The sequence below is a fragment of the Crinia signifera genome, chromosome 4 (assembly GCF_055691185.1).
Source record: "Crinia signifera chromosome 4, ASM5569118v1, whole genome shotgun sequence".
In the NCBI taxonomy this organism is placed as follows: Eukaryota; Metazoa; Chordata; class Amphibia; order Anura; family Myobatrachidae; genus Crinia; species Crinia signifera.
Window position 1 is genome coordinate 169,708,176 of NC_139220.1, and position 14,668 is coordinate 169,722,843.

General features: G+C 44.7%; 1 protein-coding gene across 1 annotated transcript in view; it reads left to right on the plus strand.

Moving 5' to 3' along the window:
* Positions 1-14,668, plus strand: part of LOC146072995 (mucin-19-like) — a 133,921-nt gene that overhangs the window by 59,740 nt on the left and 59,513 nt on the right. The window contains exons 16-18 of the mRNA XM_083180166.1: positions 184-310; positions 2,226-2,472; positions 9,990-10,278. Coding sequence (XP_083036292.1) covers positions 184-310; positions 2,226-2,472; positions 9,990-10,278 — 663 coding nt within the window. The remainder of the gene's footprint in view (positions 1-183; positions 311-2,225; positions 2,473-9,989; positions 10,279-14,668) is intronic.

Consider the following 14,668-nt stretch of genomic DNA (forward strand, 5'->3'; position numbering starts at 1 on the left):
CTGAGATTATCTGTGCCCCGGCAAAAACCCGGAATCAAAAACCCGGGATTTTGCCAGGGCAGCAATGAGAACATGCTATAGGCAGACTGGACATTTTTAAGCTCTTTTGTTTATGCTTAACATATGCCAAACATAAAAAAATTGTTTGCTTTTGAATGTTTATTGTCCTTTTTTATACTGCAGAGGTGTGTAAGTACAACTTGTAGAAGTGCAGACATTCAAGCCAGCTTGTGCACTGCATTAGAGAATTATGCAATGGCCTGTGCTAAAGGTGGAATCATGTTAAACAACTGGAGAGATAAAATGTGTGGTAAGTACCATCAATTATATTTGTAAGCGCTTAAACAACAAAGACCTGTGACAACTTGGATGACAAGTGGGAATAGCTATATCACATTTAAAGGGTGATCCCCAGACTTGGAAGATAGGATTGGTTCATACAAATCCATACTATTTCTAAACGATTTGATTGCCAAGTGAATTTGTCAAAATTGGTGTGAAAAATGGCAAGCAAACATTTTTATTTGAATGCATATGACAAATGTGAGCTACGCTGTAATTTTAAGCCTATATTTTGCACATTAAACGCACCATCGGGTATCCCCCTGGTCCACCCCGACGGTTGATACACCTAAATACAAACTTAACTCTAATCCTTATATAACTTAACTTAAAATAAAGACACAACACAAAGTGCTGGCGTTTCAAACAGAATGTCAAATTTATTTTGACAATTAACTAAGACTATTAATGGTGGCGGCACTAAAGAACGGTCACTATAGGAAAGGTGGGGTTAAAGATCACTAAGCATACATACAACGCTGGGTGACCACTCTCCCTGGTCAGCCACCAGGCCTGGTGGTGACAGCCATCCCCCGGACAGAAGCATGGCCCATGACAACCTGATGTCGAGGGAGAGTGCACCCCACTACCTACACACACACAGAGTTCTTAAAGAATGACCGTTCTTTACCGCCACCGAAGAGGAAGAGAAATAGGGAAGGGTGGGTGGGGCTTCTTGGACAGAGGGTAATCACTCTAAACTCGTGATCATTCCTACCCTGTCTTAACCCTCCCCCTGCTCTGATAGGCCTTGTGCCCATCCTCATTACCATAGCATGTGATCAACAGCAGAGTGTACACTGTGAGAACCCTCAGTGGTTTATGTCACCTCAGGCTTATTCAGCCTTCTGTGTTTCTTTCTCACAGAGTTGTTGCCATTTTTAGTGGATATTTTTGCGCATTTCTCACAGAGATGTTGGCACTCAAAGGGTTAAGGCACCTTTTTACAGGTCTATGGGTAAGAATAATTAAATATACCTTTTTTACCGAATGCAGCAGGAATGTTGGCCAGTACCTTTGTGTGATTATACAAAGCCCACACAAGAAGCTAAATCTTTCCTACTTGGTGCCACCCTTCTGCCTGGGAGCTGGCAAATAGTGACTTATAAAACTGTATGAAATAAAAAATGACATTGAAACAAATTATAATTATCTTGTATGTTCGTTGGCTCTTTGACATTTTGAGTTGTTACATATACTGTAGAACAGTATAAAACACAACTCATACAATTAATCTTAACCTGTAAAGAAGAAAGTATTTTTGGCAGAGTAGTTGTAAAGATGTCTTCACATGCTACTATTTACTTATTCAAGACAACTAAAGAATGATGACATCTGAAGTCAATTTTGTCACAAACAAGAAAGGTCATAGTATAGTGATCATTTAACCCTTTGAGTTCCAAGGAAATTTGTCAAAGTTGGTGTGCAAAATTGCCAAAAACTATTTTAATCATTCTTTTTTTGTGGAGAAGTAAGAAGGGATGTTTGCACCATTTTGTTTGTAAAAGCAGTTACATTACCATATGTTTCAGTGCAGGATGCTCAGATTTTATCTTTACAATGTTTCCAACCTATGGGCTACGTTACCACAAACTTTTTTGAAAAGAGTTGCGAAGATGTTGACCCCAAAAGAGAGATCTCTGCAAGTACTTCTGCTGGGTTCAACCACAGAAGTACAGTGATCACATAAATGATCACTTTCCTTTATACAGAACATATTAGAGCAATTGACTCCTGCTGAAGATTAAATCCATGCATGTGTTTGTGAGTGGTCTGTAATTTGATGCTATATATTTAATGTAAAATAAAGATTAACGTGAAAGAATGGTTTGGACATTTATCACATCAGTATTTATAATATATAATTATTTGTGTTTTCACAGGAAAAGAGTGCAAGAACAACCAGATCCTGAAATACAACAAAATGTCTTCTTTCCCTACTTGCTTTTCAAGTTCTCTACCTGAACAGGATTCGGAGCAGGAAGGTCTTCTGGCTGAAGTGTGTGGCTGTCCAGATGGACAGTATATGAATAGTGAAGAAAAGTGTGTCTCCAAGTCAGAATGCAACTGTAACCTTGATGATCTTATAGTACATGCTCATGAGAAAACTACAATAGATGGCAAAGAATGGTAATAAGATTCCTGAAAACAGATTCCTGAACAAAGTTTATGTCGTTGCTTTGTTTTTCTTTCGTTTTTCGTAAACTTATATTAGGAATACACTACCTATCATATTTATACAACTAGAGAACTATTTGAAGTTTTTTTTTTCTTAAATAACTGATTGTGAATTTCATTTCAGTGAATGCATTGATGGAACCATGATATGTATGACTGCTGGGAAGGGAGAAAGTAAGTTTTTCATATTTTTGTACAGTATAGCATATATTTATTTAATTGCCAATCTTAAACATATCGTAAAATAGTTTTTTATTTTAGCTTAATTTAGCCAAACTATTTTGATCACTTGTCCATAAAGCAGCTGGATAGAATTAATATATTGTAGGCGATTCATGTGCAATGTTGTGCTTATTTAAAAAATTTGCACAAGGTGTTGACGTATGCATGCCTATCAGTGGCAAATGCAGGATTTGTAAGGACTTGTTAGTGGGGTTTCCAAGTGGGTATATACAGTAAATGCAGAGGCTTAACTATAGCTCCGCAGCTCCCGCGGTGGCGGGGGGGGGGGGGCGCAGAGAAATCGGGGGCGCCGCCGGGGGGGGGGGGCTGCGGGGCTAGAGTTACCTGCGGTCTGCGTCTCGCCCGGCTCTCTGTCGGGACCTTCCTGACGTCACGGTCCCGGCCGGCTCCTGCTGCAATGAAAACTGACAATTAGAAAATAGCTGCCCCCATACTGCAGACAGTTTTCTGATTGTATACCCAAGTACTTTGGTTTAAAGAATTATTAAGCTGAATGTCAGTAATTTCTCACTAATAGTGTAATAACATTTTGGTTTGATGAATTATTAAGCTGAATGTCAGTAATTTCTCACTAATTGTGTAATAACATTTTGGTTTGATGAATTATTAAGCTGAATGTCAGTAATTTCTCACTAATAGTGTAATAACATTTTGTGTGGAAAGTGATCATTTGAGACTATGAGCGAATGCTGATATGGTTTGGAACACATTTCTTGACATAGGAAACTCTAAGCAATCCTTGCCATATAAAGTGTGATACAGGAAATTTATTCCAGAAATTCTGACATATCGGGGGAAATTTACTAAAGGAAATTTGTGAAAAATAGGTGTATTTGTATCCAGAAATACACTTATTTTTTACATTTACTATCCCGAAAAAATAGCAATTCGTATTCGTATTGATAGCACATCAAAACGACTACGAATTGACGTATTTTCGGGATAGTAATGTCAAAAATAAGTGTATTTCTGGATACAAATACACCTATTTTTTTTACAAATTTCCTTTAGTAAATTTCCCCTTCATTGCAACGCTAATTGTTGTGTTTAATCAAGTGTGCAGATACCAGTCTAAGCAGGGAATTTTTCCTACAAATATTCTATAAAAACCCTTCATATGATCCCTAGCAGAAACAGCAATTAGCTTTGCTAGGCACATCTCTGTACTGTTTGTTCTGATACAGAACTCACTTTCTAAACTTTGCATAGCATATTATTAAAAAGCTCACTGCAATCCCTAGCTGAAACAGCAATTAGCTTTGCTAGGACATCTCCATACTGTTTGTTCTGACACAGAACTCACTTTCTAAATTTTGCATAGCATATTATAAAAAATCTCACTGCAAAATAAATGTTGTTTTGTCCCTATTTGTTTTGTTTTGTTCGTCTGACTGTGTACAGATAGCGCAGGGCTTGTCTTTGCTGGGGATGGCGGAGGACTCGCCACCCGCCATCCCCCGCCCCGCGCCATCTGTATGTCGGAAGGGGACGCGCGTGCACGAGGTGCACGCGCGTCCCGTTCCGACGGAGCTTTTGCCCGGGTCCCCGCCGGCTTCCCCGGGTCCCCGCCGGTCCACACCGCCCCCCCGCAGCCCCCCGCAGCCCTGCCCGTCTCCCTGAAGCTGGAGACGGGCAGGACTGCACCCGCCGCGCCGCCTCGCCGCCCGGCTATTGAGACGCTCGTGCGTGGGAGACGCACGAGCGTCTCATTCAGCCAGAGCGCCAGATTGCTGGCGGATCGCCAGGGACACGGTCCTGGCGCTCCGCCAGCAATAATAACCCCTGCTCCATCTGTACGTCCGCCTTATCTTAAATAAATAAAATTAAAAGTTAAGTTTTAATCAGAATCAGAAACAAAGAGTGCCCCACAAAAAGAGTCCACTTTCCCCTCTCCCCAATATTGCATTAGTGTATTCTTGTAACATTGGACCCAGGAGTGCAGCTCCACATTCTACATATTCATCTACACCAGAGAAGACACCTATCAATTTACTACAGTGTGAGTGCCAGACCATCAACATACTACTATATATTTATATATATATATACAGCTGTATCACTGCTCATTCAGCCTACCTATGGCGGTTATACTGCCAGCCCGCCATGGTGGCCCACGGCCCAATGTGCCGCAATACAGTTTAACAGCTTGGCAATTGGCGGTGGGGTTGCCGGATTAGTGCTATACCAGTGATCATCCACCAGATGTCACTTTTTGAAATCTTCACTGCACACGGGAAATGTGTGCATGAAGTGACTACAGTATTAAAAAGCTATGCAGCGCAGGAACTACTTTGCTACTACTGTATGGTCCAGTAAGTTACAGTACTGTAGATAGACACTAATAAATATAATTACATTGAAGTGCGTATCTTTACACTATTTTATAACTTGCTATGAGCACAGACGCTAATGCGTTTCATTGATTTGCTCGAAAGGCACTAGGCTGAATCTGAGTGGAATCTTTGGCTGCTTTTATCAGGTGTGTAGGCTAGTGGATAAGCACGCCGCTCTGCATGTTGTACATTAAAGTACAGTATGCCTGATTATTAAAGGGAACTTACATTTTTCCAACAAATTTAGGTAAGTTACTGTGTATTTAACACACAAAAAAGGAAGAGGGCTGATTAATTGAGAGCCTCTGCTCTTTCTTATTTTTGGGTTCATTCACGCCCAGGTGTGGAAGGGGTAAATGCAAGTACAGAAGGGTTGATAATGTTATATACTGCATATACAGAGGCCGTTAGTTCTCATACACAAGTTTATATATATGTAACGTTTTCATAAATCTGCATCCTTGCAACCTGTGTTCATGCAAGTTTAGTGCTATATCTTAGATTGCTAGAGCTGTTCAAATAGCACTTAGTTTAAACTTTAAGCAGTTGTACTGTATCACACATACAGTGGGCTGCTGCTAGTGTTGAGATCCCCTGGGAGATATATTGCGTGTTGCAGAAATTGAAACTACTCCTCTATAGAGCACTAATATAGACAGGTTCCCTTATCTGTATGCCAAATAGATTACTACACTGTGCTCTGAGCAAACAGTCATGCCACCTGATGTGTTTGGAGAGGGCTGATTTAGTGAAAGCCTCTACTCCTTCTTATTGCTGACTCGGCACATAAGGTTAGCACTGGGTCACTTAAATGGTTAAATAGTATTCATTGTCAAAATTATTTATGACAGTACACACACAACAATTATACTAGCACACAGCAGAAGTACAGTTGTACTGTACAGTTGGAGCCGCTGTGATGTTCACGGGGATGAGATGCACGAGCATCTCCTACTGCAGTATACTGTGTAAGTTCGCTCCGCTCAGTGAAAGGCGGGGTTCCATTGGTACAGTATATCAATCCTCAGCTAGTTGGTGGAGCATTAGCCAACCAGCAGTGGCGATTGGTATTGCATGGTGAGCATCCACGTCCCTTGGCGGACAGGAGTGCAAGAAGAAAAGAGGATTGCCAAAACCTCTGCGATGGCACACTGGTGGTAAGAATGAGTGGTGCTCCATATGTGTGTATATATATATATATATATATATATATACATACATACAGTGTATATATATATATATATTTATATATAGTGCAGTAAAGATTGGCGTCACTCTGGGGAAATTTTCAAATGCATCAATTTATTTTAGAAAAAGTCGACATGAGCATGTCAGTGCAGTCGACGTTTCAATGGCATGTAGCCATTTTCCTCAGGACATAACATGCGATGTCCTGAGGAAAGACCAGGTGGCACCGGGGTTGGAGCTAGACTAACTGGCTCCTTCAAACGCGGCTATTATTGGTGAAGCCTAGTTCTGCCCGCGCCCGCCAACCCTAGTCTGAGGCAACGGAGTTAGGGCAGGTGAGGTTGCCCCCGGATCCTTACATTATAACTGGCCAAAACAGATAAACCCTGGAGCTGAGTTCAGCCCTCTCAGTCCAGCAGTTTTTGCCTTGGCACAGTTTTTACCTTGTCACAGTTTTTGCCGTGTCAGTCTGCCTTGTCATTGTTTGTTTTGTCTGGTCTGTAACCTTGCACGGCTATATCATGCAGGCCATGCAAGAGTCGTTAGAGGCTCTAAATTTGGCATTTACTGCCTTTAAACCTGGGCGGTTAGAGGTTTTGCAGCAGTCCCTACTGCAGCTGCAAAAACTCCTAACTGAAATTTTTCTGATCCTCCCAGAGGTCACTGGGGTTCATTCAGCCCCTAATGAGACCCTGCCTAAGAAGTTATTAGGCAGCAAGTCCTCAGACCCAGAGGGTCAGGTAAAGCATAGGAGTGTTCTACGGCCGAAGCTTCCATTGGAGGAGCGTCAGCTGCGTAGAGCCTTTAATCTATGCTTACACTGTTGAGATTCAGGCCACTTCCTGCAAGCTTGTGTTTTGCGCAACTCCGGTGGTGGCGACAGGGTGTTTCCTCTGGCCAAGTCAGGGCAGGTTGTCAGATTTATGCCTGTCTCCACCAGTGACGTGCGGTGAGGTCAGTGCCTGGGGAGGCACTGACCTTCCCGCACTGGACCACAGGCAGCCATTACCACCAAGTGCTGCGCACTCTTACATACATACATGCACTAACATTCTCATTCATACATACACTGACACTCATACATACATACATGCACTGACGCACTCATACATACATACATACATACATACATACATACATACATACACTGACACTCATACATACATGCACTAATGCGCTCATTCATACATAGCAGTGGCGACAGGGGCGTAAGTAGAACTTTGTATGAGGACACATCTGTAACTGCCTCACACATATATACATACAGTGCCTACTGTACATATATGCACTTGACTTTCACATGCAGGCACTGCATCTCTCATTCATACATACATACATACATGCACTGACGCCCTCATACATACATACACTGACACTCATACATTCATGCACTAATGCACTCATTCATACATACATACACTGGTCCCATTCATATATACATTCCACCCACCTGTCACACTTAGGCCACCTTCCCCCAGTGACTGTAGGCAGCTACAGGGCATTTTACCGAAAGCCATGCTGCTGCTGCTCCATAGTGCTGCTGCTGGCTCATGGAGTCCCTGGTGTCGGCTGCTTCTGCCGGGTCACAGGTGGGCACGGTCTCCTCTCCTGCTGCGGCACCTAGGTCCAGCTGCTGTCGGGAGGTGATGGAGGGGGCGGGGGACTGCTTCCCGTTGGTCCCGCACTGCTGGTGAGACAGGAAGCAGGACTGTGGTGTGGAGCAGGGGGCGGCGACGGCAATCCTCCGCGGGAAGTGATCCTGTGACCTGGATTGGGAGGCTGAGTTTTGCTTCCCCCTTCCTAGAGTTACGGTGCCGGGGCTCCGCTGTTGAGGGGCAGTGGAAGTGCTCGATGTGGGGTCCTGTTTGAGGTGCGCATCTCCCTCCTGTTGGCCGTTCCCGGACACCCCCCCCCCTCCTCCTCCTCTGCCAGCAGACTCACCTGTCCTGTCCTTGGCTATCTCCCAGCGACGCCGGACTCCCCGCTGCCCGCGCTGCTGCCACGTCACCAGGTGGGCCTTACATGTGTGTGATTGGACAGCGGATCCAGCACTGGATCTGCTGACCCAATCACATCTGGGGGCGTGCGTTCATACTGGTGCCCCTGTCATTGCGGCACCAGTATGAATGCCGCTTCCCCATTCATTTTCAATGGTCTTTTACAGCCCATTGCTGCACCCTGCCCCCTGCCCTCCCCTACCCGCCCCCCCTGCCCGTAGTTTTAATGTTAACAGCGGGAGGCACCTCTCCCGCTGCCTCCCACCCTCCTCACATGCAGCAGTCTAGAGGTAGAAATGATGAAAATAATAAAAGAAGATATCTAAATATCTTCTTTTTATTATTTACATCTGCATTATGACAGCCTCCCCTGCCTCCCCTGACTGCACGTCCCTGGTCTCCACTGTGGCAGAGGAGCACTCTGCTGAGTCTCCCAGTGAAAGCACTCTGTCTAATACTGTTGGGCCTAGTGCTGGGAGACCCCATTTTGGGTTCAAGAATCAGCAGAGGAGGTGCTCCCCGCATGCTGGGATTTGTATTTTTAGAAAGTCAGAGTTGCAAACCCTTAAGGGGGAAGCCCAGGTGAGCCAGTCTGATGCCGGGGGCCCGCCGAGCCAGTCTGATGCCGGGGGCCCGCCGAGCCAGTCTGAGGCCGGGGGCCCGCCGAGCCAGTCTGATGCCGGGGGCCCGCCGAGCCAGTCTGATGCCGGGGGCCCGCCGAGCCAGTCTGATGCCGGGGGCCCGCCGAGCCAGTCTGATGCCGGGGGCCCGCCGAGCGAGTCTGGTGCCGGGGGCCCGCCGAGCGAGTCTGGTGCCGGGGGCCTGCCGAGCGAGTCTGGTGCCGGGGACTTGCTGAGAGACTCAAGTGAGCCAAAGGCCACAGCCCCGAGTGGGGGCCCCAAAGGCTGCAGCCGCCCCAGAAGGGGTTCAAGCCTGTGTCGCCCCAGAAGGGGTTTAAGCCTGTGTCGCCCCAGAAGGGGTTCAAGCCTGTGTCACCCCAGAAGGGGTTTAAGCCTGTGTTGCCCCAGAAGGGGTTCAAGCCTGTGTCGCCCCAGAAGGGGTCTCTATCCATCCAGTCCCTAAGAGGGATTCTGATTGTCCTGTCTCAGAGCAGGGTTCCAGCCATCCCGGCCAAATGGAGGGACCATCTGTTGGTCTTTTTAGTGCTGCCCAGCCAGAATTTCACTATAGTGCTGCCCACTCAGAAGTACGGCACAGTACTGATCAGCCAGAGACTCATCATAGTGCTGCCCAGCCAGAAAGACCATCAGACTTGGAAGAGGTCACTAAGGTCATAACCTCTAAGGGGGTCCCTAAAGTCTCAGCCTCAAGTGCCATAATTCCAGCTATACAGTCCAGTCAGTTGGCTGATAATGAAGTTACTGTTGATTCTTTTGAGGATATCTTTACATCTATAGTTTTTGATGGGGACTTAACCCAATATGTTGCGCTCACTAAACATTTTGCCACCTTCAGAGGTGAGCCTTTTGAATGGGCATCCAAATTTATTGAATCTGAGGATCCCATTCTTAAGAATCTCCCAGCATTCAGTGATGCTGTATTGAAAAAATTTGGTCCCAATAAAATTGGTTCAGATGCCTCTGGGCCGACCATCTTGTCTGCAGAGACTCCATCATGTTTAGGAGAGTCAGTACAAAAGGCTCAGCCCATAGCTTTTGTAGCTGGGTGTGCTCTTGTGACATAATAGGTATGCTCCTGGAATCTTAGCTTCTAGAGCAATGGAATCCAAGCTTGATTCTGTCTTGGATTCCGATTCAGAGATCGCTGGTTGTCCAGTGTCTATTCAATCGGTCAAGAGTCCTGCCTATGCTCAATCTTGCTATACTACTTCTTCTTCTCCAGTGCCATATGTTACCAACAGTGAAACCGTAATCCTTCCCTTAGATGCGGACTCCAACTCAGATTACAACTCTGAATCTAGGGCAGAACACACACCTCTTCTCCAAGTAATGGGAAGCAGTGCTTTTAATCCACAGGTGTGGACTTTTCTAAGCAGAGAAGCAAAAATGTGTTTTCTGAAAAACAATTGAATGACAACCACTGACAACTTTTCACATATACTGTATAAACATAGAAGCATAGATAGTGACAGCACATATGAATCACTTGGCCCATCTAGTCTGCCCCTTCCTTAGGTAACCTCATACTTGCCTACTTTTAAAAACATTGAGGGTGTGTGTCATGCTCCACCCAAAGACGTGTCTAGTTCCATATATGGAGATTGTGAAAAGAGATTACAAATGTGGCACCTATAAGCGTGGGTGTGTACTGCTGCATCTGAAAATAAACTTTTAAAATTACTTATATCCAAATGTAGATGAGCCCCAAATCAGTTAGTAAGAGATACTATACTTGCTAAAGTGCTGGGAAATGGTGCTGATGATTCAATGTAAATGTCTGTCTCTCATTCCTTTTTTTCCTCAAAAATGTAACAGTGTAATGTGGGCTAGGTGAAATGAGGGAGATTGTTAGACGGTACTCTTTACTTAGAAGGGCGCCCACGATTTTGATCGTGGGCATCGTTAGTAAAAAATCGTGGCCATCTCGGGCATTGAATGCACTAAAAAATCGGGTGCGATTCAACGGACGAGATGCCCGAGATTTCCCATAGGGAACAATGTTAAATGTCTCAATTGACCCAATTTTCCTGTTCAATGCCTCAATTGACCCGATTTTTCCATAGGAAACAATGTTAAATGGCCCACAGAGGCCAAATAGGCACCCTGAAGTGTGAAATGGCCCCCACAATTGTTAACGCCACCCCACGATCAACGTGAACCTGAAGCGTGGCGAGCGCAGCGAGCCCGCGAGGGGCGGCGGTACGCGTCCTACGACCTTTTCATACCCCCACTATCCACTTCGGCGTGGAGTTCAGAATAGAAAGTGTGGCGAGCGCAGCGAGCCACCAAGCCCGAAGCGTGGCGAGCACAGCGAGCCCCGCGAGGGGACGCGGACAGCTGTGAAGCCCGCGAGGGGACGCGGATACCTGTGAAGGTATCCGCATCCCCTCGCGGGGCTCGCTGCGCTGGCCACGCTTCGGGCTCGGTGGCTCGCTGCGCTCGCCACACTTTCTATTCTCAACTCCACGCCGACGTGGATAGTGGGGGTAAAAAAAGGTCGTAGGACGCGTATCGCCGCCCCTCGCGGGCTCGCTGCGCTCGCCACGTTGATCGTGGGGTGGCGTTAACAATTGGGGTGGCCATTTCACACTTCAGGGTGCCTATTTGGCCTCTGTGGCCCATTTAACATTGTTTCCTATGGAAAAATCGGGTCAATTGAGGCATTGAACAGGAAAATTGGGTCAATTGAGACATTTAACATTGTTCCCTATGGGAAATCTCGGGCATCTCGTCGGTTGAATCGCACCCGATTTTTTAGTGCATTCAATGCCAGAGATGGCCACGATGGGCGCCCTTCTAGGTAAAGAGTACCTGTTAGACTAATGAGGGAGAGAGGGAGATTGCTGCTATTTTAGGGAGTCTCCTGCAGAATGCATGAGGGGAGGTAACTATGCCTAACCTTAACCTTATTTGATCCTTAGTTATTTGTAAGTATATTCATATGCCTATCACAAGCTTTTTTACAGTGCTCTACTGTCTTTTCCATTTAATGTCTGAGTGACTGAAGATTATGCTTTGTTCAGGGTAATTTATTAAATCTTGAAATGAATAAATTGTTATGGATATTATCCATCAACATTATTCAATTAATTATTCATGTTATTCAGGTGCAGCACTATAATGTTTTGTATGTTAAATGAGTGATTATTTAAAATAATTTCTCAGTCTTCACACAGTGATTTTTTTTATTGATTATATTATTTGCTCTTAAATTATTTTTTCTTTCAAACAGTTTAATTCAGTGCTAGTTGCTTCATAAGTGTGATGCTTATTTTTATAATACTAAATACAATGTGTATCTGAAGCTCAATTTAGTGATGTATTTGTCTTTTCAGAACTGTGCCCAGGTGGTGCTGAATTTGTAAACTGCAGCTATCCAAATGCTCAAAGTCGAGTTGAGTTAGATTGCAGTACTAAACACTTGCCAATCATGCACGTAAGTTGTTCCAGAATGACAATATAGGCCTGTGTTTCTATTGTTAGAGCAATTTTACACTGTACTAAATAAACATATTTTTATGTCTTTATATCTTAGTTACACTTGCATTTTAATCTATGTTTATGTTAAAAAATATTCTAAAAACGATTTAAAAATCATTTGCAATCTTAAATATTATTGGGTCAATTATAGATAATGTTTGAAAAAGAGACACTTGAAAAAGTGTATTTCCTTCACCACTAGTATACTGTATGTGGCAATTGAGTTCCCTTTCACCAGTCACTATGATGTTCCAAACAGTGTTCTTACTGCAATCTGTCCCAGTGATGTGTGGTGAGGTTAGTGGTTGGTGAGGCACTAGCTTGATGAGCTCTGTGGGGAGCGCTGGGCCTGTTTTGCTTTTTAGCTAACATGCAAGTGCGGGAACTGCCATTTGCATAGGCAGCAGAGACCAACAGGGCAGCTCCTGCCTGTCAGCGCAGAAGCAACACGGACACAGACCCCTTTGGCGCTGGCTCCACCAAGCCACCAAGGGGTTTGCCCATTGTTCCACTACCCCTGCTGGGGGGGGGGGCGCTGGGCTGTGGGTGGGGGGGTTAGATGGGGGCTCTGGGCTGGGGACAGGGATGGCTGGTTAGATAGAGGACCTGTGATCCTTTCCCCACCCCGATTTCATCACAAAAGCAGTGGAATCAGAAACCACAGTTTTGGTAAAGTGCACTTACCTCAATTAAACAAGTCATCAAAGAGCCTTAAAAATTTTCTGGTTCCAGCACACATCCTGTGAGTGAGATTATTCTTTTAAATACTCATTTAAGTATGATGTTATATGTATGTATGTTATTTCTGTTGTAGTGTTATCCAATTTATATATATATAAATAATAAAATAATATGCAATTTTATTAATTTAGTCCTTTATTCATTGTGGTTCCAGCGCTGCTTTTTTGCCTTTTTTTCTCCTGTTAGCTTTTAATAGAGAGTTACTAGAGAGTTACTACCCCTATATCTCAGCAGCTGTTTTGAGGAAACAGCCCATCCTTAAGGCACCTTTTTATTCTCTGGTAGAATACACACTTCCTGGTTATGGGGATGGCTTGTTAGTCAGGGGGCACTGGTCTGGGGACAGGGATGGCTTTTTATATAGGGGGGAACTGGGCTGGGGACAAGGATGGCTGGTTAGATAGGGGGCACTGGGTTAAGAAAGGGGGGTGGCTGGTTAGATAGGGGGGCACTAGGCTGGTTATGGGGATGGCTGGTTAGATAGGGGGGGCACTGGTCTGGGGACAGGGATGGCTGTTAAGATAGGGGGTGCTGGGCTGGGCACAGGGATGACTGGTTAGACTGGTCTATGTAAGGGGGGAGATGGTTAGATAGGGGGCACTGGGCTGGTTACAGAGATAGCTGGTTAGTCAGGGGCATTGGTCTGGGGACATGGATGGCTGTTTAGATAGTCGGGCACTGAGCTGGGGTTTTGATGGCTGGTTAGATAGGAGTCACTGGGCTGGATGTTAGATAGGGGGGCACAGGGCAGGGGATGGGAGATGGCAGCACTGACCTGGGATTGCAGTTCTTCAGCTCTGGCTGCTGCTGAGCAGTGCTGGCACCAGGCGAGGGGGGAGCTGTCAAAGGGACATCCTTAGGTGACTGGCAGGTTGGACTTTCAATAGGAAGTCACTGCCAATCACAGTGAAGCCAGTGCAGTCTCACAGACTGCATCTGGCTTCACAAAGTGGTGGATTTTACCTGGAGGGGCTGCAGCCCATAGGTAAAAACCGCCACTGATTCTTAAAAATCACAGGAAACCTATAGATTCCACAAGAATGGTATTCTGCAAGCATGTATACTTGAACACTTTCCCATTAGATTTTTATGTGAATTTTCTTTAATGTTTAGCTACTCAGGTATTTACCTAACGCATACTTAGATGAGCTGTCCATGTATATTTACAAGACTGTGTGGTATGGTTAGTCACCTATGAATATTAGCTCCCGAGGAATGAATTTTTGACTTATAGAGTAGCTTCCTGGTATTTTCTGTTTAATTGGGAGTCCATTGGAGTTTGCCCCACTTCTGATAATACACTTTTAATGACAAAGGATGGTAAAATATTATTATTATTATTATCATAGGAGAAATTGTATAGTGGGTGCATCTGATTACCTCTTATACCAGAAACTATGTATAGTCTTTATTGTTGTACTATTTACATTTGGTTTAGTGTTTGGAGTATCACAAATGTAAATATTATTTAGGCTGCACTAGCTTTGTAGTGGAGTGTTGATTTTTATTATTATAATATTTTTAT